Source organism: Grampus griseus (genome assembly GCF_964374135.1).
Source record: "Grampus griseus genome assembly, chromosome: 4".
NCBI lineage: Eukaryota > Metazoa > Chordata > Mammalia > Artiodactyla > Delphinidae > Grampus > Grampus griseus.
In genome coordinates this window covers 19,749,737-19,775,326 of record NC_138997.1, presented here as the reverse complement: position 1 = coordinate 19,775,326, position 25,590 = coordinate 19,749,737, and the positions used below count along the sequence as shown (strand labels likewise).

General features: G+C 41.2%; 1 protein-coding gene across 1 annotated transcript in view; it reads left to right on the top strand.

Annotated features, from left to right (window-relative positions):
• Positions 1-5,161: 5,161 nt before the first annotated feature.
• MANBA (mannosidase beta) overlaps positions 5,162-25,590 on the top strand; it is a gene marked incomplete at its 5' end in the record, with an annotated part of 112,958 nt that continues 92,529 nt past the window's right edge. Inside the window, 5 exons of the mRNA XM_082653302.1 lie at positions 5,162-5,338; positions 12,757-12,851; positions 14,844-14,949; positions 15,750-15,920; positions 17,996-18,119. Coding sequence (XP_082509428.1) covers positions 5,162-5,338; positions 12,757-12,851; positions 14,844-14,949; positions 15,750-15,920; positions 17,996-18,119 — 673 coding nt within the window. The remainder of the gene's footprint in view (positions 5,339-12,756; positions 12,852-14,843; positions 14,950-15,749; positions 15,921-17,995; positions 18,120-25,590) is intronic.

The window sequence follows — 25,590 nt, the reverse complement described above, 5'->3', positions numbered from 1 at the left end:
TCCCCAATCAGACTTGGTATACAGTCTAAGTATTATAATCTCTAAAGGGAGTTGCAGTGAAGGACCTATTATTGCCCCTCTGACTGTTCATGCTCTTCACATATTTACATTCCTAGTTTCATTGACTTCATTCCTTGTTCTCTTTATCTGAGGCCTTGGGCATAGGTCATCTTCGGGTGACTGCACTGAGATCTCCTTATTGGAGAGGAGAAGTGGGAAACCCTGAATACATTTATTCCTACTCAAACTCAGTACCCAGCAATTTTCCATTCCTAGCCCTTCCTCCTCATTCTCCTCCCCTACCCCAGGGCCCATAAAACAGCCAGAGCCTTTTGTTCAGGACTCTCTCAACGTGAGACAACACACACATCTGTGCTGATCCACCTGACCCGTGACTGGTGTGCCATTTTATTGGGCAATGAAACAGGGGAGAGTTGGCGTCTTCTCCAGTTTTAGCCTCTTGCTTATACTATCACTGTAAGGGGTTGAAGTCTTCACTGTTACTTTCAGTTTGGCTCCTTGTTGCGTTAATTGGCTGCTCTGACTCCTGACAGCTCAGATCTCTCTTCCAGCTCAGCTTAGTTCCTGATAGGGTAGCATTAATCCTCCAACTTTGCTCTTCTTCAATATTGTGTTGGTTATTCTGGATCTTTTGCCTCTCATATAAACTTTAGAATCTGTTTGTTAAAATCCACAAAATAACTGGCTGGGATTTTGATTGGGATTGCATTGACTCTATAGATCAAGTTGGGAAGAACTGACACCTTGACAATACTGAGTGTTTCTATCCATGAACATGGAGCATCTCTCCATTTATTTAGTTCTTCTTTGATTACTTTCATCAGAGTATTGTAGTTTTCCTCATGTAGATTTTAAACATTTTTGTTATATTTATACTTAAGTATTTCATTTTGGGGGGTGCTAATGTAAATAGCATTATGTTTTTAATTTCAAATTCTAATTGTTCATTGCTGGTATATAGGAAAATGATAGACTTTTGTATACTAACCTTGTATCCTGTAACCTTGCTATAAATTGCTTATTACTTCCAGTGTTTTGTTGTTGTTGTTGTTGATTTTATACATAGGCAATCATGTCATCTGCAAACAAAGATAGTTTTATGTCTTCCTAAACTGTATACTATTTATTTCCTTTTCTTTTCTTACTACATTAGTTAGGGCTTCCAATACGATGTTGAAAAGGGGTGACAAGAGGAGACCTCCTTGCCTTATTCCTGATCTTAGCAGAAAAACTTTTAGTTTCTCACCATTTAGTGTAATGTTAGGTGTAGTTCTTTGTGTTCTTTACTAAGGTGAGGAAGTTCCCCTCTATTCCTAGTGTGTGGAGTTTTTATCATGAACGGGTACTGGACTTTGTCAAGTGTTTTTTCTGTGTCTATTGATATGATAATGTGATTTTTATTTTTTAACCTATTGTTGTGATGAATTACATTAATTGATTGAATGTTGAACCAGCCTTGCATACCCAGAATAAATCCCACTTGGTCATGATTCATATATATATATATATATATATATATATATATATATATATATTTTTAATATATATATTTTTGGATTCAATTTGCTACTGTTTTGTTATGGAGTTTTCCATTTATGTTCATGAGAGATATTGGTCTATAGTTCTCTTTTACTGTAATGTCTTTGTCTGGTGTTGGTATTAGACCAGTGCTGGCCTAATATTTTAAATTCTTGTCCTGGTAATCCAACATCCCTGCTATATCTGAGTCTGGTTCTAGGGCTTGCTCTATCTCTTTTTGCCTTGTAATTTTTTGTTGAAAGCCATACGTGATGTGTGCAGTGAAATGAACAGTGGCAAAGAGGCCTTTAGTGATATAGTGGGAAGGTATGAGGAGAGGGGAAGCTGTCTATAGTCTTATGATTAGGCCTTAGCCTTTTAGTGAACTTGTGTCCTGGGCTGTGATTTAATAAATGCTTTTTTTTTTTAGCCCCTTAGGTAAGGCAAGAAGGCTAGGAGGAACTTCCCTTCTCCCAGGTTAGGCTCTGATAAAATCGTTTCTCTTGAGGGTAGTTCTTGAGAATGCTATCATGTATTTCAAAATGGTTCCTTATCCCCGTCCCTCTGCTGGAAGCATGAGGGAATTGCTCGCAAATCTTCAATGTGAGAGCTGGTAGATCTTCTGGAAACAAAACACAAAGCTGTGGGAGACCCACTAAGACTGAATTCCGGTGGAGTTTTTGTTTGTTTTAAGATTTATTTATTACTTATTTATTTATTTTTATTTTTGGCTGCGTCGGGTCTTAGTTGCGACACGCGGCATCTTCGTGGAGGCATGCGGGATCTTTTTCATTGCGGCGCCGGGACTTCTCTCTAGTTGAGGTGCACGAGCTCAGTAGTTGCTCCGCGGCATATGGGATCTTAGTTCCCTGACGAGGGTTGGAACCCGAGTCCCCTGCATTGTAAGGCGGATTCTTTACCACTGGACCACCGGGGAAGTCCCCTGTGGAGTTTTTAAACTCTCAAATTTGTCCACACTGAGCCTCCAGCCACTCAACAATTAGAGGTTTTTTGTTTGTTTTTATTTTGTGTGGGGTTTTTTTTTTGGCCTTGCAGCATGCGGTCCTCAACCAGGGATCAAACCTGTGCCTCTTGCAGTGGAAATGCAGAGTCTTAACCACTAGGCCGCCAGGGAAGTCCCAGAAATTAGAGTTTAGATTTTCCTTCCCTAGTACTGGTTTTCGCAGAGCTTTCTACTCATGGGTTTCTGCTTTGGTTAAGTTGTGATTCTCTGTATCCACCTGTCTTTTTCTCCAATTTGGGGGGCAGCAGTTTGCCCTTTCACCTGAATTCTCTGACAGATCTAACAAAAGCTGTTGATTTTCAGTTTGTTCAGCTTTTTACTTGTTTTTAGGATGGAGTGATGACTTGCAAGCTCCTGACATGACAAAACAGTAACTGGAAGTCTTTTATTTCTTTGACCCATGAATATACATACATACATGTATATATGTGTGTGTGTGTGTATATATATATATATATATATATATATATATATATATATATATATATAATTTTTATTTTTTGGAACAACTTTAGATTAACAGCAAAACTGAATAGAAAATACAGATGTCCCATACACTCCCTGCCCCAACACATGCACAGACTCCCGCATTATCAACATCCCCCCACTATGGTACATTTGTTATCATCGATGAACCTACCATCATTATCACCCAAAGTCTGTAGCTTATATTACAGTTCACTCATGGTGTTGTACATTCTATGGGTTTGGACCAATGTATGTTTTCAAAGTGAAGTAATTCAAATGATGTCATACTTGTGTCTTGGAATGAAAGGAGGAATGATAAGTCTCTATTCTTGTTTTTTTTAAAAAATAGATTCCCTAAAATATTTCTTAATAGAACAACGGAGTATATCCAAACATATTCACAGGAATGAATTTTCCTTTGACTTAATGGGATCTCTGGGATTTATGAAAAAACAAACAAACAAACAAAAACTCTTTGCCACTCTTGCTGCCGTAAGTCTTGTTATCAGTTTTGAACAGACTAGGGCTGGCCATTTAATGCCATGAATCAGGGAATATAATTTGAATTGAGAGCTCCGTTCCTATCAAAAGTAAAATGCTCCTGGAGTGAGGAAAACTTTGAACCAGCCAGAGCCTTTCCGCCTTAATATCAATGGGCTCTACTGCAAGGAGTCTATGGGCCTGGAAAGGAGAGTTTGGGTCCTGTCTGCCACTGTCTGACAGGCAAGTCACCTGACTTCTTTGGACCCTGTTCCCTCAGCTTTAAAGCCAGAGGCTTGGGCTGAATAATCCAAATGTCCCTAAAGCCAAGATGCTAGCTAGGCTTGTGAAAAATGCTGACTCTGAAAAAACAAAATATTGTCCAGTGTCTACAGATTCAGGCAATTCCAGGGCCATTCTAAGGCAAAACAAAGCTCAGATTTAATGGGGGGAGGACTTCTCTTCAAAGACTTCTGCTTAAATACAGAAATAAGGTAGATAACATCAACACAGTCATACGTTAGTCTATTTTATGCAATGCGAAATTCCCTCTTAACTTCCCAGATCGCAGTTACATCCTATTGCAAAAATGGGACTCAAGTAGACTGCGCCACTGTGAGACTTGAAATAAACCTGTGGTATTTCTTGGGTACCTAGGCATTGTTAGGAACAGCCAAGTATGTTAACTCATTTTATGCTTATCACAACCCAAAAAAGGAGTACTGTCTCCAATTTTGAGTTCTGGGAACGGGGGTATTAGAGAGTTTGTGGCTTGCCCAAGTCCCACAGCTAGTGAGCGGCAGAGGATTTTAAATTTGCCTGCGCATTAATGCAGGTTTCCGGAATCTCAGGAACCTCCTCTGCAGAGCTTTATAAAACAGAAGGTCGTAGTCCACTAACATCAGGCCAAAGTGCTGTGTTTTCTCTGGGCCGGGCCTTATGTTGCACACTGTACACGGATTTTCTCAGCTCTCACAACAACCGTACGAATTAGGTACTTTAGTACTTATTTATTGTTTGAAGGGCAGACTGTTCTAAGACAAACCTGCAGAGCTGCCGGAGGTGGGCGTTACTCGCGCCGGGCAGACACCTGCAGCACTGATGAGAGTGTGGGGAAACTGGGGGGAACTGAAGTGATGGGGTGTCTTGGTTTTCGGTTCTCTGAAGCAGTGAGGAGCCTCTCTTGCTGTAGTTTCCGCACACTACTGTCTGTCCCTGAGCTCCCCGAGGCTGTGCGCCACTTTGCGTCCAGAGATTGGTGTGTCCCAATTAGCGTGCACGGTTCTCGCCTCCCGTTCAGACGCCGGAGCAGCTGGAATAAGAGCCGAGGAGGACCCAGACCGCAGCGGTCCGAGCCCGGAACCATGCACGAGGTGGCGGCTCCGACACTCGCGGCGCCGAGCTTCGGCCAGTTGGCACGATATCCGCGCTCCCAGCTAGCCTGCGGAGCCTGGGGAGCAGCTGAAGTCCTTTCAGCTCAGCTGACCCGGGGGTGTGGCCGAGAGGCGGGGGCGTGGCCGGGAGCTGGGGGCGGGCCCCGGGGCGGGGAGAGCTAGAGCCCGGGCTCCTCCCGAACAGAGGGTAACTTCCGCGGCTCTCCGAAGCGCGGGGCTTCTACCCCCGTGGGTGGGTGAGGTACCGGCCACCGGCATGCTCCTCCGCCTGCTCCTGCTGCTTGCGTTGTGCGGTGCGGGCTCCGCTGCCATGGTGGTCAGCGTCAGCTTGCGGGGAAGCTGGAGGATCCGCAGCGGGAACGGCTCGCTGGAGTTGCCCGCGGAGGTTCCCGGTTGCGTGCACAGCGCCTTGTTCCACCAGAGGCTTATCCAGGTACTGTGTGCGGCCTCCCCGCCGGGAGCCTGCGCCCGCGTCCCCCTCGTGGTGAGAGGGGCCCAGGAACGGCCTGGCAGTCCCCGAGCTCGGGACTGTTCTCCTCCCTTTGGCACTAACTTCCCCTTTGCGTCTTGTGGTCTAGGGGTGGTGGTGGTGAGGGGGTGGGGATGGGGACGCCGAGGCAATGTATCTACTCTTGGCGAAGATCACCGCTGGGGTCCGGGCTAGATGGAGGCTGACCCACGCCCACGCTGGGACAGCAGCAACTCAGGAAAGCGGAGGTCCAGACAGTTCTACTGGGGGTGTTATTGCCATAGTTCTCCAGTGAAGCGTAGATTAGAAAGGACGTGTTGTCACTGACAAAGCCTAAAGAGGGGGATTATTGTTTCAACTACCCGAACACTGCAGAGGACAATAGTCTTTCGCCTAGTAAGGGTTAACTGTATTCATTAATGCCTCAGTTTTTCATTTTCGCTTTTAGGCACCAGGGAGTCAGATTTGGAATTGATGCAGCAGCACATAAGCTGAGGAGAATGAGACCTGCAAGTGTAAGGGTAGGATTGTCAGTGCTAGCGTACAGGCTAAATAATTTTTAATGCTGATTGGGATATGAAGAAAGATGCTGTTTCCTCTCAGGGCGTGTGATGTGATGTGATGTGTGTGTCCCAATAGATGCTTCAGTTTCTAGACTTTTGGTGGAGGACGTTTTCCTGTTTGGCCGCCTGTGGTTAGAGGTTTGCAAACAGACTGCCACCTCCCACTGCTTTTTCCTTCCATCTGCTGCACATCTTTAATGGCTTTGCTTGGGACAAGATGTACTTGATACGTGGTTTGCATGCATTGTCCCAATCCGCATAACAACTCTAAAGAGTAAGTCTTCTTATCTTCATTTTATGGATGAATGAATTATGGAGCCCAGAGAAGTTAGATAATTTTCCCAAAATCACACAGCAACTAAGAGTGGCAGAAATGGAGTTATAACCCAGCCTGGCCTGACTACATAGCCTTCTGTACTGTGTGACACTTAGCCTGTGTGACACATTGACAAATCATGTGTTTTTAAAGCACTGGAGTTGACTGTCAGGAATATAATTCGAAGTTTACTTAAATGACAGGACAGTCAACTAGGGTTATGCAAAATTTCTGATCTGGTACAATTAGCCTTTTTTCAAAAATGTGTATCAGAAAGGAAGCAAATGTAAATGACACTGACCATGGTCTGTTTATTTTTTAAGTAAAGAATCCTCAGACTTAAGTATTTGAACTATTTTTAGTTAACAAACTACTTATGACATGGACCACAGGTGACCTTGGTTACCCCAAGGCTTCACTTACCCATGCTTTGAAAATGCCTGTGTTTCTTTTGCAGGGTTTCTCCTTGCCTCATTATCCTGATTAAAGTAAGGCAATGGGAAATCATTAGTGGCTGTAGTAAATCAGATTACTGTTTCACATTCGTTGTAGGGCTACGTATCAAGAAACAATGTTTGGTTACTCGTTAATGTGAATGATGTGCTCACAGAAGGAAATAACTGACTTTTCCTCGTGGAAACAATTTACAATGTCTGTTAAATCTGTTAATAAATTCTAAGGAAAAGTTTAAGTTTCAGTAAAGGTAGATGTAGTTCTTAAATGGTAGTGGGATGAGAGATGGGGAGCTTTTGGGGATTGGGGAACTCCAGGCCTATTGACAATAATGATCAAGTATCATTATGGAGTAATATGATGTTATACTACCTGCTTTATTATACCATCCCTTTTTGGTGTTGACCTAGGAAATATTTTATAGTTTAGAGCAGACGCTGGTCCAAATACAGTGTTTACATGAGAACTTGAAACATATCTTGCTGAAGTCATTCACCTAATTATCTCGTAAATATTTATTCAGTACCTCCAATGTGGCAGGCATTATTCCAGGTGCTTGGAATCAAGTGGTGAAGAAAACAAAGTCTTTGTCCCAATAGACATTCTAGTGGAGGAGATAGACAATAAACAGATTAATAGATAATACAGTGACAGCGGGTACACTGAAGAAAAATAAAGCACGTTAAAGGAAGAGAGAGCGAAGGCTTGTTGGGAAAGATTCTATTTTAGAAAAGGTGGTTAAAGATAGCCATTTTGATAAAGATCTTTTGATGAGTTCAGTTTTAAGCGGAAGCGAATTCCCAGCAAAAAGGAAGAAAAGATGGCAGTGAGGAGGGGAGAGCCCTTGAGGCAGGAACATGCTTGATGAGTTCCAGGAATAGTAAGCAGGCCAGGTGGCTGTAGCCCTGTGACCTGGGGGGCAGGTGGATGATTTCAAAGTAGCCATCTGGGGCAGATCATGCAGGGCTTGTAGGCCATTGGGAATAACTTTTGGATTTTATTCTGCAATGATGGGAAGATATTTTTAGCTACATTTTAGTTAGTGTACATCCTTATTCTGTTGGACAAATTTTTAAAGTGGAATTGTTGATTCAAAAGAGTATACATTTTTTTAGTCTTTTGCTATGTACTTCTAAGTTGTTCTCCATAAAAATTGTACCAGTTTTACACTCCCATCATGACTTTATTGGAGTACTTGTTTTAAGTGCTAGATTTGGATATTATTTTAAAAAATAAAAATAGAAACAATTTACTTTCTAGTGAGGTTAAACGCCTTTTTTTTTGGCGGTATGCGGGCCTCTAGCTGTTGTGGCCTCTCCTGTTGTGGAGCACAGGCTCCGGAAGCACAGGCTCAGCGGCCATGGCTCATGGGCCCAGCCGCTCCGCGGCATGTGGGATCTTCCCGGACCGGGACACGAACCCGTGTCCCCTGCATCGGCAGGCGGACTCTCAACCACTGCGCCACCAGGGAAGCCCTAAACACCTTTTATATGTTTATTTCATGCTTATTGGTGATTTGGGCTTACTTATTCCTGTTTTTTATCTATTTTTCTATTGACTATTCATCTTTTAAAATATAGATTTGTTAGGCCTGTTGTTATATATTTTCAAAAATTTCCCATTTATTAATGATATATTTTGTCATATACATGTTTTAAAGTTTTATATGTTGAAATCTTTTAAGCTTTTTTTCTTTCATGATTGTTTCTGTCTTTGGTATTATGCTTTGGAAGTAATTTCCTCTCTCCCAATTAAATAAATATTTACCTATATTTCCTCCTTTTAGTATTATTATAATTCCTCTTTTGTATTTAAAATTTTGATCCATTTGAGTTTTTTCAAATGGTTAAACAGTTTTCTATATCAAATGATTTGAACAATTTCTCTGTTGTCCACTGATACAAAACATTACTTTTATCATGCACAAAATTCTTATATACTGAATTTTCTTATTCTCTTTTAAAATTCTTTTAAAAAGAATAATAAATGCTTAATACTTACTGTACAAATATTGATGCAGAGAAATATAAAGAAGGAAAAAGCTAATAAAAAGCATACTATTAAGCAGAGGTAAAAATTTTCATATATATCTTTCCAGACTTTTCTAAGTATATACAAACAAATATAATAATATAAAGATGAAGTCAGTCCCTGAGATGGTTTTGTAAGCTACTTCTTCATTTAAAATATATGATGAACATCTCTCTGTATCTATAGAACATCTCTCTGTATCTATAAATGTCTATAAATATAGATCTAGAAAAATTTTTAATAACTGCATAGACTCCTTTATAAAGTTTTTCTCACTCAAAATATACACTTAAAAATAGAAGAAAATATATTGTAAATATACACATACACTACTAAAAATGGTAGGTACGAGATGCAATGATCATCTGGTATAAAAGTGTAGGTAGGGGCTTCCCTGGTGGCGCAGTGGTTGAGACTCCACCTGCCGATGCAGGGGACGCGGGTTCGTGCCCCGGTCCAGGAAGATCCCACATGCCGCGGAGTGGCTGGGCCCGTGAGCCATGGCCGCTGAGCCTGCGCGTCCGGAGCCTGTGCTCTGCAACGGGAGTGGCCACAGCAGTGAGAGGCCTGCGTACCACACACACACACACAGAAAAGTAGGTAAATATGGCGTGAGGCACTGAAGCACAGTTGAAAAAATGTAGACCTTGGTGTCGGACTGAGTTTGTTTCATGCCTGGATGTACTTCTGCTTCATCATGGGACCTCAGGAAAGACACTGCACCTTTTGGAGCATTAGTTTCTTTCTCTATAGAATGGTATTTACAGCACATCTTTGTTATGAAGATAAGAGTGAATGAGTGCCTATCTTGGAGGCTGATATAAAGTAAATGGTCAACAAGTGATACTGTTACTGTCTTTAGGGTTCATGGGTTTGCTTATGAACTCAGTCACTTACATGGGTCCTTAGTCGTCAGACGTAATGCTGAACGTAGTCCTATTTGCTTTAAATAGGACTCAGAATTTTAATATGAGCAAAGGGGATCAGACCACTCTGGAACCAAATTAAGTTGGTTGCTTAGCATTTGCAGTAGTTATTATAAATGTAATCTGAGTCTCTGCAACTTTTAATTTAGGGAGGTAGGCATTTGCCCTTAGAGCAATTTTTTAAAATAAATTTTATTGTTTTGGAGCAATTTTAGGTTCATAACAAAATTGAATGGAAAATACAGACAGTTCCTATATGTCTCCACACATGCCCAGCTGCCCCGCTATCAACACCCCCTACCAGAGTGGTACATTTGTTACCATCAGTGAACCTTACAGTGACACATCATTATCACCAGAAGTCCATAGTTTATGTTACAGCTCATTCTTAGTGTTGTACATTCTATGGATTTTGACAAATGTATAATGATATGCAGCCACCATCATAGTATCATTCAGAGTAGTTTCACTGCCCTAGAGATCCTTTGTTCTCTGCCTATTCATCCTTCTTTCCTCCTTAATCCCTGGTACCCTCTGATCCTTTTACTGTCTCCATAGTTTTGCCTTTTCCAGAGCATCATATAGTTGGAATCATACAGTCTGTAGCCTTTTCAGATTGGCTTCTTTTAAGTAAGAGAAAATATTTAACTTCTAAATTCTGTTTGTTTAGAAAAAATTTATCTGAGAAGATTACCCTCTGGAGCTTGACATGCAGCTTCCTTCAAGGAGCCGGGGGATAGGAAGGAGTCTTGTGCCCCACAAGCCTGATCATCACCCAGCCCTGAGGCTCCGCAGGTTAACGTCTTGCAACTGCATCAGCCTTCACACCTTTCTTGTCATGAGATTTTTAAATATATTGGATTAAGTCCACAGTGTAGAGTTATAAATAGGGCTGGGTGGAGACACATGGGCAGGTTAATAACTAGGTGCCTCTTCAAACCCGTGTCCTTAAATATTTACTCCATATTAGTTCATTGGAGAGGCTGAGTCCTGCGTGTGGGGAAGAGAAGAAAAGGAAGCAAGTGGGCTGGGCCTGGCGCACCCCATTTAGCAGAACAAAAGCTCACCATTAACCAGACCTTAAAAGTCAGTTTGGTGATTATTGGTTGTTATTATTATTATTTCGGTACGCGGGCATCTCACTGTTGTGGCCTCTCCCGTTGCGGAGCACAGGCTCCGGACGCGCAGGCTCAGCGGCCATGGCTCACGGGCCCAGCTGCTCCGCGGCATGTGGGATCTTCCCGGACCGGGGCACGAACCCATGTCCCCTGCATCGGCAGGCAGACTCTCAACCACTGCGCCACCAGGGAAGCCCTATTGGTTGTTATTAAATCTCGTCAACCACTGACTGCCCCTTTGGTATCTTTTTTTTTTTTTGGCTGCGTTGGGCCTTCATTTTTGCGCGCAGGCTTTCTCTAGCTGCGGCGAGCGGGGGCTACTCTTCGTTGCGGTGCGCGGGCTTCTCATCGCGGTGGCTTCTCTTGTTGCGGAGCACGGGCTCTAGGTGCGCGGGCTTCAGTAGTTGTGTGACGCGGGCTCAGTAGTTGTGGTGCACGGGCTTAGTTGCTTCGCGGCATGTGGGATCTTCCCGGACCAGGGCTCGAACCCTTGTCCCCTGCATTGGCAGGTGGCTTCTTAACCACTGGGCCACCAGGGAAGTCCCCCCACCCTCTTCGTATCTTATCAAAATTATTTCTTCCAGGCAGGAGCCGTTTCTCGCTGATGCCTTTCTCTCCATTTTGATATGCACCCCGTGGTGTTATAGCGCCCCTTGCGGATTTGTTCTCTGGGCAAGTGCTCAGCTGGTTGTTGCCAGTGGCCAGCCCTTACCTCTGTGGAACTGAGACAAAGTTGGCTTTTCCCTCTCAACGTGGAGTTGCAGTTCCTGAGGCAATCACCCTTGGACCTGTCCCAGTTGGAAAGGAGAAGCCCTCTGAGCCTGTGCTGTGTCCCTCTATGTAGCCGTGGTGTTGTTCACAGACATTAGAACTGAGAAACTTCTCTTACCATTTTCTGTTCCACCTCCTGCCTGGGAGCCCTCATCTGAGAGGTAAAGGGTAGAAAATGAGTAGGAGAAGAAAAAGGTAAGGATTATGGAAGGGAGGACTTGGGGCTGGACCCTGAGATGGAAGAGCATCTGTGAACACCCAGCAGGCCAGTTGTCTAGGGCAGAGGGCCAGATACTATTTTAGGCTGCATGGGTCATTTGGTCTCTGTCGTGTCTACTCAACTCTGCTATTGTAGCATGAAAACTGCCGTATGTAATTTATAAAGGAATGGGCCTGGCTGTGCTCCAGTAAAACTTTCTTTATCGACACCTGTCCATTCTTAGCTCACTGGCCATACAAAAACAGGCAGTGAGCTGCATTAGGCCTATGGGTTGTAGTTTGCTGACCTAGTCTAGGCTAATATAGGAAACCTGAAGTCTGTAAGTTTGACGGTATCTATGCTGCCTGTATATTCTCTGCAGAGATCCTTTCTGTGTTCACTTAGTAAAGCTGAGTGAAAAATAACTTTGTAAATGCTGAGTAAATCCAAGGAGTGGGAGTTTTGCTCATCTTTGGGCAGTAGAGGAGAAGTGTTCCTCTTGAGGCCAGCTGGGATAGTGGCAGCAAAACGCACAGTGAGAACCAGAGGGCGGTGAGTGTCTGATGGCTGTGCACCACAAGAAGTGCTGCCGTTCATTCTCTGCTGATACCTTGCAGGTTCTGTGCTTGGTTTTAACAGAGGAAGCCAATCTTCCATCTCCACACATGTTCTTTCATAATGAAACTATGTAATAGTTGTATCTCAGAGCTCTTTCATTTCAGGTATTTTGATTGTGTTGGGCTTTTTTTTTTCCGTTTAAAATTATTTTTAGTATTTTTAGTATGCTCACGCCATGGCAACTTTGTTTGAAAGGTAATGGGCTCTTAAACAGATGGAGCTTTAGCTTTGAGGATGGGATGTGTCGGCATACGAAATGCTTGCACTCTTAGGCCAAGAGTTCATTAATTTTTAGGTAATAAATAGCTATCATTGATAGTGTATTTCGTGTTTATTTAATTAATTATTTTTGCATTTTTAATCACCTACCATAATTTTTATCAACAGGATCCTTATTACAGATTTAATAACCTTAACTACCGATGGATCGCCTTGGATAACTGGACCTATATCAAGAAATTTAAAATCCCTTTTGACCTGAGGTACTTATGTGTGTCTATCTATATTTATATCTATCCATTTATTATTATTATTTGAACTTTTGTTCTTTTTCTGTCTGCGATAATCTTTTGTTTCTTTAGGTTGCCTATCCGAACATTGTCAGACTAAAGCCTGTACTATAAAAGTGAATATATATGATTTATGTTTTGATTTGTGTATGAGGGTGGTGCCACTGATCATTAGTCACAAAATTATGTCTTATTCAATCATTTTTCCAGTGGTTATAATGGAGTCACCTCGACCTAGTCAGTTCTCTTATCTGCCTTTCCTTTTCCTGCCCTCCCAGTAATCCATAGAGTGTCTATATTTACAATATTGTCAAGTAGGATCAGAGATACATCCTTTGTTTGGTGTAGCGTTAACCAGCCACTGCAACTAAGGCATTGGCCTTAGATTATGTCGTGAGGCCACGAGGAAAACCATGGTATAGTTTTCAGTAATGTTCTATGTAGCAGAATGTAACCCAATTGTATCTACCACCATTATTGCTAAATTAAAAACAAAAAACCCTTTTGTCCCTTTAATATGACCTTTTTTTTGGTAATTATTTACTAGCTTCTTAAAAAAGAAATAAAGCCAGAAAATAGTGCTCACTATCATGGAGTTACTGTGTTCCAGGCTCTTATTTCCAGATAATACTTAAAATATCTCTAATAGGGGGTCCTCTTTCACCTTGAACTCAACATGTCCGAAATTTAACCAATTGACTTTCCCACTGAAAGCTTGCTTTATATTCTAGCAACCTCGTTATTTCTCTTACTGTAATACCTTCTTCCCAATCTTCTGTGCCCAAGGAGTTTTTGGCTCATCATATATTTTCTTCATCTCCCTGTATTCGGTCTGTTTCTGAGTCCTGTTAATTTTTGCCTATCATTTCTCTTGATTCAGCCCCTGCCTCCTCATTTCCAAGTTTCCGCCTTTGCCTAGGCCTTTATTATTCTCCAGTCTTTTGTATGCAGAAACATAAGATTCATCTTTCCCGAATTTTGATTTTACCATGACATTCTTGCTTAAGAATGACGGTGTCTTCCTTTCGATTGGCAGATCAAGTTTAATTTTCTCTGCTTGTCTGTGAAAATGCTGCTTACTGTTGCCAATCGTGCACCACTTCCTGCACCTCCATCCCCCATCCCTCTCTCAGCCCTAGGCAACCACTAATTTATTTTTTATTTCTGTGGATTTGTTTCTTGTGGAAATCTCAAAGAGATGGAATTATATAATATGTGGTCCTTTGTGACTGGCTTCTTTCACTTAGCATAATAATGTTTTCAAGCTCATCCGTGTTGTCATGTTCACCAGTACTTCATTTCTTTTTATTGCTGAGTGCTATTTTATTGTATGGGTATACATTTTATTTATTTTGTTCTTCTTTAAACTCTTGTCTCCTTCTTGAAGTCTTTCCTTATGACATAAACTCTGATAGCACTTGTAGTCTATCCAACAAGACTGTACCACAAAGTAGGAGAGATTGAAAGCTTTCTCTTTGTTTCCTGTGTTTTAGGCTTCAGTGCTAATCAGATTGCAGATTCCTTAAATTCAGAGACTGTTTTAGTTCCCTGTAAGGCTTAGCAGAGTGCTGGGCACATAATGTTTACTCATAGATACTTGTTCCTTGGTTAATGCGTTCTCTTAGTGTTAGTAAATATAATAGTTTGTGACAATGTTTTATGTCTATTATTTAACTTGGTTCTTATAAGAATTTGTGAAGTTCTAGGAAACAAGTCAATGCATGGAAATTAGAAGTCATGCTCATGATTTTATGGTGATTGAAATATTTTGAAGAAAGTTAAACTGGATCACTCAACATAAAAATGTATTAAAGCAATATTTCTGAAAATTTCATTGCAAACTCCCTTCTAAGAATGTGTATTTTCTGTGAAATATTTATTCCTTTCGTTCTTAACTAATAAAAAAAGGCTAATTATCTAAGTTAATGTTCTATACATCTTGTTTTAAAAATCTTCTTTTTTTAGCAAATGGCGTAAAGTAAAGTTGGTTTTTGAAGGCGTCGATACAGTTACAGTAGTCCTGCTCAATAATATTCCTGTTGGCGAAACAGACAACATGTTCAGAAGCTATGTAAGTACATAATGACATCAGGTTAAAAAGGACCACTTGTAGGTATTTGGGTTCATTGTTATCATGAGTGGCAAGTACAGGTCCTTGGATGCACTGGGTAAGTTACTTTATCTCTCAGTTGCCATATTTGTAGAATGATGAAGACACTCAAACCCTATGGAACTATTGTGAGGATATAATGAGCTAATTATATAAAGTGATCAGTATTAGTTTTTGGCACATAGGCAATGTTTGACAAATGCTGTTCCCTTCTCTGTTAATTTGGTAATCCAGAGTTTCGTGGGAAATGACAGTTGACAAACCATTTTAAAAGAAAATGTTCCTTCCTTTCTGGAACAGTTACCTTAAGAGATTGTATCCTGATCTCCCTTCCCTTTCAAGGGTAGACTTATCAAAACGAAAATAACTTATGACTTAGAAATACATACTATGCATAGCGGAGAGTCAGGTTATCACGAAGTGTCTAGGAAATCCTTGGCAATTCAAAGCCATGTGTGAATAGCCAGAGCAGACATTCCAGGGCTAAAGATAGTCTCTGCTTGCGCTGTTTGCCTAGAACCATCATCTGTCAGTAAAAATAGCAGGAGAAAACCTAGAAATCTATGTTTGCGTAGGAGAATGTGATCAGTTATAACTAAAAGTAGGCAACGAAGTTATACTATTTTGGAGAAGCGCTTTCTCCTGCCAAAAGACTAAACCTAAAGATGTCAATTATTTTATGCATCTTTCATGCATTCTGCCTCTATCTAAAATTTTACACAGGAGGCTACTTTCACATTTGTTCTTTCCCTTTAATTTAGAGCTTTGATATTACACGTGTGGTCCAAGCAGTAAACATCCTTGAGGTGCATTTCCAGTCACCAGTGATATATGCGGACCAGAGGAGTAAAGTTCACACTCACTACAGCGTGCCCCCCAACTGCCCTCCGCGTGTGCAGGATGGCGAATGCCATGTCAACTTTATTCGCAAGGTACCAGTCTCGCAATGGAGGGGCTTTAGCTTTGAGGATGGGATGAGGGCATATGAAATGCTTGTTTGAAGACTCCAGTTGTATTTCAGAAGTTGGGCATCTCTTTCCTGCCCCCTCAGTGGGATTTAAAAATTAGAAATAAGAACCAGGGCTTCCCTGGTGGCGCAGTGGTTGGGGGTCCGCCTGCCAATGCAGAGGATGTGGGTTCGTGCCCTGGTCCGGGAGCATCCCACATGCTGCGGAGCGGCTGGGCCTGTGAGCCATGGCCGCTGAGCCTGTGCATCCGGAGCCTGTGCCCCGCAGCGGGAGAGGCCACAACAGTGAGAGGCCCGCGTACCGCAAAAAAAAAAAAAAAGAAAAAGAAATAAGAACCAAAAATTACAAAATTTTTGTAGAGAGCTTGTCTTTCTAGGTTTCCTTCTTGAGGAGTGCTTCAGAACTTAGATAACGTTGGAAAAAGAAGAAAGATAGGTGACTGATAATGTACCTTTACAATTTTTTTTTTTTTTTTTTGACTGTGCCACGATGCTTGCAGGGATCTTAATTCCCTGACCAGGGATTGAACCCATGCCCCCTGCAGTGGAAGCGTGGAGTCCTAACCAGTGAACCACCAGGGAATTCCCCCTTTACAATTTTTTTAAAAAACCACCTGGGTTTATCAAACTTTTCACCAGACTGTAGGGTTCATGTTTATGAGTGATTCTTATTACTAGCCTTCTGCAACTGTGCCCCGGTTGAACTGATTGGTTTTGGGCTGTAAGTTCAGAAACCAGGATTTCTGAATTCATACTGGAGGAAATAGGAGTTGGCAAGAAACTCTAGTTAGAGTTTCTTAAACTGTTGTATCTTTATCTTTCAATATGTTTCTTCATTCTTTATAGTTATTACATTTAAATATAATAGTGGGTGCAGAGATATTTGGGAGAAATTTAAAGAGTAACTATTGTGTTGCTTCAGTGTAATATGCTTTTGAAGAGTAAATGTACATAATTAGATTTTATGGTCTTAGAACATTTCTGCCAAATTTAACTATGTTTCCTAGGTTGATAGATTATTTTTTTAGTTATCTATTGCTGTGTAACAATTATACCAAAACTTATCAGCTTAAAACAACATTTATTATCACAGTTTCTGTCAGTCAGGAATGCAGGTGTGGCTTAGCTGGGTACCTCTGGCTCAAGGTCACTCATGAGGTTACTGGCAAGCTGTGGACCAGGGCTGCAGTCACCTTAAGCCTGGATGAGGCCTACCTCAGCTCACCCATGTGGTTATTGGCAGGCCTCAGATGGGCTTCCAGGCTCACTCATGTGGGCCTCTCTACAGAGCTGCCTTACAGCATGGCAGCTGACTTCCCCCTTGGCCAAGAGAGAGCTGACAGAGCACCCAAAACAGAAGGTACACTCTTTTATAACCTAATTTTGGACGTGCTCTCACTGCTGTTGTATTCTGTTGGTTAGAAGTGATTCATTAGGTCTAATCTGTACTCAAGGGGAGGGGATTACACAAGGACCTGAATACCAGGAGAGGATCATTTTGGGTCATTTTAGATGCTGTATATGGGACACACACACGCTATTATGGACTTAATTCTGTGCCCCCCAAATTTGTATATTAAAGTCCTAACCCTCAGTAAGGTCAAAATGTCACTCTATTTGGAGATGAGGTCTTTAAAGAGGTGATTCAGTTAAATGAGACCGTTAAGATTACTGCTGATCCAGTATGGTTGATGTCTTTATAAGAGGAAATTTGGACAACAGAGGGAGACACTAGGGGCATGTGTGTGTGTGTTTGTGTGTGTGTATACAAAAGGCTGTGTGAGGGCACAGTGAGAAGGTGGCCATCTGTAAGCCCAGGAAACCAAACCTGCCAACACCTTGATCTTGGACTTCCCAGCCTCCAGAGCTATGCGAAAGTTAATTTCTATTGTTTAAGTCACCCAGTTTTTGGTATTTTGTTACGGCAGCCCTAGCAAACTAGTACACATGTACATAATATTTTAAAAGAAAAAGGTTTTCATAATGTTTAAGTTTCATGGTAATTAGAGTCGATCTTCCTTTTTTCCCTTAAAATTGCAGGCACAGTGTTCCTTTAGTTGGGACTGGGGGCCTTCCTTTCCTACCCAGGGCATCTGGAAAGATGTTAGAATTGAAGCCTATAATATTTGTCATCTGAACTACTTCACATTTACCCCCATATATGGTAAGCTAAGAGCTGTGATTTCTTGTTTTTCTTTTTTGAGCCTCCTCTATGTTATAAAAATTGGGTTTATAATTTGAATATATATACAGTTGGCCCTTGAACAACATGGGTTTGAACTGTGCAGGTCCACTTATGTGTGGATTTTTTTCAACAAATACTACAGTACTACATGATCCGAGGTCTGTCGAATCCATCGATTCAGAACTGTGGATGTGGAGGGCTGACTTGGGGCATCAGTGGATTTTGGTATCTCCAGCAGGTCCTGGAAGCAATCTGCTGTGGATACCGAGGGACAACTGTACTTTTCAGAGACTTATTTAAAAAAAAAAATTATGGCACATTAAATTTAGAAAAGTGAAAAATATGTACAAACTGATTTGTCATGAAAATTTTTAAAAAATTAATTAATTTATTTATTTTTGGCTGTGTTGGGTCTTTGTTGCTGTGCGCGGGCTTTCTCTAGTTGTGGCAAGCGGGGGCTGCTCTATGTTGTGGTGCGCCGGCTTCTCATTGCCGTGGCTTCTCTTGTTGCGGAGCACGGGCTCTAGGCGCGCAGGCTTCAGTAGTTGTGGCGCACGGGCTTAGTTGCTCCGCGGCATGTGGGATCTCCCTGGACCAGGGCATGAACCCGTGTCCCCTGCATTGGCAGGCGGATTCTTAACCACTGCGCCACCAAGGAAGTCCCTGTCATGCAAATTTACTGTATAAAGCAGTTAAGTAGGTGGGTACCTACCTTTTAACATATTCTGAAAAATAAAAACTGAGAGGAGGAATGAAAGAAAGAAAAGAAAGGAAAGAGGAAGGGAGGGAAGGAAGGAAGCTCTGTTCTCCCAAGCTGTTTCTTAAAAGAATTTGGGCTGCTGGCTTGCACTCCTTTTTGCTGCCCCTGTAGTCACTTTCAAAACTCCATGGTGCTGAGTTCTTGGTTTGCTTAAATCATTGGGCTGACTTTCTGTCACTGCACATTTTCTCCTCTGAAGGCCATGACATACCAGCCTTGTTAAGAGTTGAAAATAAACTGGAAGACAGACAAGGCATTAAAGAAGCTCTTATAAGGTAAAGAATACTACTTTTTCAGTTGAAAGGAGCATTAAAGAAAACCTCAGAAATCTCATAGATGTCAATGAATTGGTTAAAAACTGGTCAAATATTTGTTGAGTTCTTTGCCCAGCACTGTGTGTATTTGGCATAGAAAAGAAGTATAATGTGTTTACTCATCCCTGCAAGTTGGTTGAGGTGGGGAGGGGAAATATAAACAATTATCAAGCCAAACTAGATTGTGTCATAGTCTTTGGGATGGCAGCCCCAGTAGTTCAGAAAACCAGAGATCAAAGGATTTGAGAAGTTAGGGAAATCAGGGCGAAGGTGGAGGCAAATGGGATTTTAAATGATAACTCATGATGCTCAGTCCAGTTCCTTGCAGGCCTAACTAGATGAAGTCTGTAAGCAAGTATGTGGTGTGCCCATACAAGAGTTCTGTTGTCTTTAGGGCCCTGGTGACCCTAGATTGCTCTTCGATAGAGCCAGATCTGTGTTTTCTAAAGGCAGAAGACAAAAGCATATCAGAGACGGTTGATAATTGAGGAAGTTACTAGGTGCTGCTGGCATTTTTTTTTTTATATAAATTTATTTATTTATTTTTGGCTGTGTTGGGTCTTCGTTTCTGTGCGAGGGCTTTCTCTAGCTGCGGCAAGCAGGGGCCACTCTTCATCGCGGTGCCTGTGCCTCTTACTATCGCGGCCTCTCTTGTTGCGGAGCACAGGCTCCAGACGCGCAGGCTCAGTCGTGTGGCTCACGGGCCTAGTTGCTCCGCGGCATGTGAGATCTTCCCAGACCAGGGCTCGAACCCGTGTCCCCTGCATTGGCAGGCAGATTCTCAACCACTGCGCCACCAGGGAAGCCCGCTGCTGGCATTTTTAAATGCTTAAAAGGCATTGGAAGATCTAATGTAAATTGCACATATAAATGTGGCTGTTTAGAGCTTTCTAGTTTAGTGTTTCTCAAACTTTTCTTCAGAGGCTCAACCCGAATTGAGCCTTGCTATGAAATCAAATACATAATGGTTCACTCCCCCCCATCCCCACCCGTAATTTTTCTCAGGTGTATATAATAAAACCTACTGTAAGAAGGGGTCTGGTTTTGCCAAAAGTTATTTATTTAATAGTTTTGAAGTTTAATCAGTGTTTTAGGTGGTTAGCAAAAAGTGCTGTGAGTTCCAGGTATCCTGATATCTGAAAAAATTTGAATAACACTGCTCTAGTTTAATTTAAAATTTTGAATATGAAGCTAAACATTTCTTCCTGAGTATGAGTCATTAGGGTTCAGTTTATTCACCATTAGTGACTGAGCGAATTTTATTTGAATTAAATCAATTTAAGTGATGCTTAAAATTTAATTTAGACTCGGTGTAATCAGTTATCCATATCAACTACATTTTTGATGTTTTATGACTACAGTATATTTTGTACTTAACATAGGGAAGAATATCTTTCCTGTTCAGAAGATGTGTCCTGTGCATATTAAGCAGTAATTCTTATATTTTTGATTAATTTTATAGATTTCAGTTTGGTTACTTGATGTAATAGAGAAAATTGAAGCATAAACTTATGAAAGCATTAGGAGAGGAACTTCCTTTAGGATTTTTTCAGAATTTTTTTTTTCAGTTTGTATTTGGAAGATAGCAATCATTACTGAAATCAATAGAAACTTAGAAGTTGAAAATAATAGAGAATAAACTAATATATTCTGGATACTTTTTGCATTTATTTGGTACACAGTTTGAGGCAGGCATTGAGAGTTACTAAACATTTTTTAAAAGGATTAGTTCATAATCAAAAATAGATACATGTAATTTTTATTTAAAATCAAATACTGTATTCATTTTTAAAATTTAAGTGTGAAATGAGGTTAGTCAAAACTAATGCAAGCAGTGGCTAATCTCTGTATAATAGTACTACAGATAGTTTGTATTTTATTCTTCTAAATTTTTATATTGAGCCTATATTGTCTCTATAATAAGGGAAGAAAGCAGTTAAACTAATCTAGTATCTAGTAATTTCAGCCAGCTTATTATGAAAGGCTAAACTACTTTGACTTTGTAGCACTTTCTGCTTTCTGCCTATTGAGGCTAGAAGAAAATAACCTTTTTGCTTTTCCAAATGTTTAATTTATTTCTTAATTTAAAATTAGTGAGTTTAACCCTAAGGACCAAATGACCAACCATAGTTCCCCAGTTCAATTGTATAAAATATGACAGAAAAAAGGCTGTTAGACTTTTAAAAACTAACTTGAAATTTTTGTGAATTAATTTGCTTTATGTATATATATATATATATATATTTTTTCTTTTCTGCATTCTTAATCCTTAGCATAGTGGTTTCTAAACTTTTATACTTTTGAATATCCTTTGGTCATTTGTTTGATTTTGCCCTAACCTCAGCTTCCTAAATGATTTTCACATATTCTTAATATTTAAGGTAATAAAAGCAAATTTATATTTGGAAAAAATACTGAGGTCAAAGGGAAACAAGAGTTACTCTCATTATCTCTTAGGCTCTTGTCATTTATCTGGGTTTTGAGAGATACCAACTTATTGATGTGACTTTCTCTAAAACGTCATTAGAAAATATTTATTTGAATGTCTGTGTGTGTGTGTGTGTGAGAGAGAGCTAGACATATATTCATTTATTGATCATCTCCATGCTAAGTCTTTCATATTTGTAATCTGATGTAAATTGTTCATATTAGGCCCTAAAATTTGTTAGGGAGGGATGGTTGTCTAGTTTTATGAACTTTTCTTAAGGTTACATAGACATATTAAGTCCAAATATATAATAAGTATGATGAAACACTGCATTGTTTAATCTTCTGTTACCGCAGTTAGAAAGAAATAAAATAGAGATGTTTTTCAACATGTATATCTTCCTGTTGAGCTGAGGTGAGCTGTGGGTCTTTGACCTGTGCTTGGGCAATTCCGTTCCTCAGAGATGCTGCCTTCCCGACCGTATCCACATTTACTTGCGGCCTTAGCCTAAAGCACCCCATCTCTTCATTCTTGAAGACATAGGCTTTGAGTTGGAAGAGTGGGCCTAGCTCCTAGCTAGACCCTAGCCTGCCCAACAGTGGCCTTTATTGAAGGTCATTGCTGCCCTTTGCTTACAGCTTAATATAGAGAATATAATATTACAACGTAGCAAAGATTTGTCAGTCTTGCTCAGTGCCTTGTTTATTGCATTCCTTTTTGAATTCCTTTTTTCCTTTTTGAATGCAAGCATGCATTCACTTCATTCAAAATGAAGTGATTCATTTTGAATCACTTTTTCATTACCCATAAAATGATGGTATTCACCCTCGAAAATATATTTATGGGTAGGTAGGTTGCTTGAATGATCTCTGAGTAGCTGCCTTGTTGTGTAAGTCGATTTTTTTTTTTCTCTAGAACTTACCAATTTATGTTGTTTGGTGGGGGGGGGTGGGTGGCGGGATTTTGCTTTGTGTCTGTTTTGTTTTGATTTCATCTTTGAGGATTTTGTCCTGCTGAATAGGCAAGGAGATCTTGCTGCTTGGGAAAGAAGGGGAAAACAGCTGTTGTAACTAACTATAAGCCTGCTTTTCTGGCTAATGCAAGCTGTTAGCTCTTTGAAAAGCAGCTACTGTAGTCTGTCCTCTAATTCTGGCAGGAGCATGGGGATGTATCCTATGTTTGAATTTCAGCATTCTGTGGCTCGTTGTCATTGCTGTTCCTTCAGATGCACAAGGCTATCTCTTCATTGCAGCTTTGCATCACCTATGAAAGATGCAAGATGAAGCGAGCAGGTAGGAGGCGGAGCTGGGAGGCGCTCAGTAGGGCTAATCAGGGCAGCCATGTTTGAATAGCTTGCCCCCCAGTGAGAGGAAGCATCTTTTACATCTTACATGAGCCGTCCACCAATGTTTGCAGATTCATCCCATGCTGACCTGAGTGTGCTTGCATGTCCCTGCTGGTTCTTAGCCCTTCCAAATGCCATCCTGTATTCTTTTTTTTTTTTTGCGGTACGCGGGCCTCTCACTGCTGTGGCCTCCCCTGTTGCGGAGCACAGGCTCCGGACGCGCAGGCCCGGCGGCCATGGCTCACGGGCCCAGCTGCTCCGCGGCATGTGGGATCTTCCCGGACCGGGGCACGAACCCGCGTCCACTGCATCGGCAGGCGGACTCTCAACCACTGCGCCACCAGGGAAGCCCCATCCTGTATTCTTAACTGTGACCTTCGGGTATATTTTGTTTCTTTAAGTAGATTCAACATCTTTGCTGTTTGTGATTGGGGTATAATTTATAGTGCCTGTCAAGTTTCACAGACAGTAATTATTCAAGAAATATATTTCCACTGTTTGGCAGAAATGCTCACATAACTGTTGTCATGCCTTTGTCAGGTAGTTTAGGTTACAAAGATAGTGTTTTGACAAATGGAGGAACTGTGGCACCATGTAATTATGCATTTAGTGGAAGGTCAGACACATTCTTTATGTTTGTAGATTTCAGTGTTTTTTCTTTTTTAGAAAGACGCTCATATTAAGAGGCTAATATTTTATGGTTACAGTCCCTTCAAATGCTTTGTTTCACATTATACGTATTTGCTATTAGGACTTAGGATTCTGAAGGACAAAAAGCACCTTTGCTTTTGGTCTTCCTCATTATTCATATGCAAATTTCAATCTGTGCGTGCCTGCTAGTGTCTTTCTTTTTGATAGGCGCCTCTGTGGGAGATGAGTGGAAGGTAGAGAGCACTGGAGTTAGGAAACCTGGGCCCTTGTCCTGTCCACTGGCTCGGGAGCTTTGAGCTAGTTCTGCAGTCAAGGCCTCAAATACCACAACTGCAAAGTAACTAGGAGATGGCCAAGTTTCTTTTGCCTCTAACATTCTACAGTTCTTTCCTTGTGTTTGTAAATTACAGCACTCATTACAGCCTAGTGAGGGTATAAGTGTGGAAGAACCAGTTTTTTTTGAAGCTAGATATATGATTAAATGAAGGTACTGATATTTGAGGCTTAATTACAATCAGTTAAAGCAAGGCTTAAGGTGTAGTTTGAGAGTAACTCTTTCTGTAGTTATGGACACACTTGAATTAATGTAATTCATCCGTCTTCTTATTTTTCTACCTCCATGTCTTCCTATACTTTTTTTTTTCTCTTAGACAACCAAATAAAGCTGTTTTTTGTTTTTTTTTAATTTTTATCCTGACCACATCTTGACAAAGAAGTGGACTATATGGGACTATAAAAGGAGCTGGCACATTTTAGAAGGTTTTAAAAGTTAATGTACTGGGACTTCCCTGGTGGTCCAGTGGTTAAGAATCCACCTTCCAATGCAGGGGATGCGGGTTTGATCCCTGGTAGGGATCCCACATGCCACGGGGCAACTAAGCCCCTGTGCTGCAACTACCGAGCCCGCGTGCTGTAGAGCCTGCATGCCACAACTAGAGAGAACCCCGCATGCCGCAACAAAAGATCCCGCACATTGCGACGAAGATCCCGTGTGCCGCAACAAAGACCCAACACAGCCAAATAAATTTAAAACAGAAGAAAAGGTTAAATGTATTGGCCACATCTACACAAATTGGAGTTGTCCTGAAGATTGTTTGCATGAAGAAGCAGCACACGTTCATCTGGGCTGTGAGGCTGGTTACCCTTTCTACAAATTCCCATCCGAGTCAGACTCATGGTGATTTGTTTGTTTGTTTTTGAAGAAACCTCACTGAATCAGCTTTGGAAGAATCTGAAAATGAGTCAATGGCCAGAACCACATTCTCTGCCATGCCCTGGGTTGCCCACCTGGTTGAGGTTAAATGGAACAAACTATAGACTGTAGTGTCTTCTGCAGGGAGCAGGGCATCAGCTAGGACATCGCTGAGGCTCCAGGCCAGGGAAGGCCTCAAGTTGTAGAGAGAGCTCATCAGCTTGCTCTCCACCCTGTTTTGATAAGGAGTTCCTGTCCTGTTTGGGCCCAGGGTTGATTAGTCAGGGTGAGGAAGGATGCAAAACTTGGTGTCATTGAGAGGGAGACCTGGGAGGGGATTTTAAGTCATTTAGTAAACTTTCTTCTTTCTTATCCCACCCCCGGTACTTTGTCCATTTTTGAAATGATCTTGCATTCCACTTCAGGAGAGCTGGGGGTGATAGGTATTCTTTAGGAAAGGATAACTTGTTAGTGCTGGAAGAGATATGCTGGGAAGCTCCATTCTAGAAATGGATCTTGATTTATAAGGGGGCGCTCTCCTTAACTAGAAATAAGATTATACATTTTAAAATTAGCCAGTGAAAAGAAGTGACCAGGTAATACCAGGAAAATTATTATTTAAGACTCTCAGTATGCTCTGTGAACCTAAACTACTGAAATTCTCCATGGAATTCTCCTCCTGGAAGGAAGGGTTGTACTTCATTTGGAAGAAGAAAAGAGTGCAGAATATGTTGTTGTAGGGTATTTGGTAATGACACGA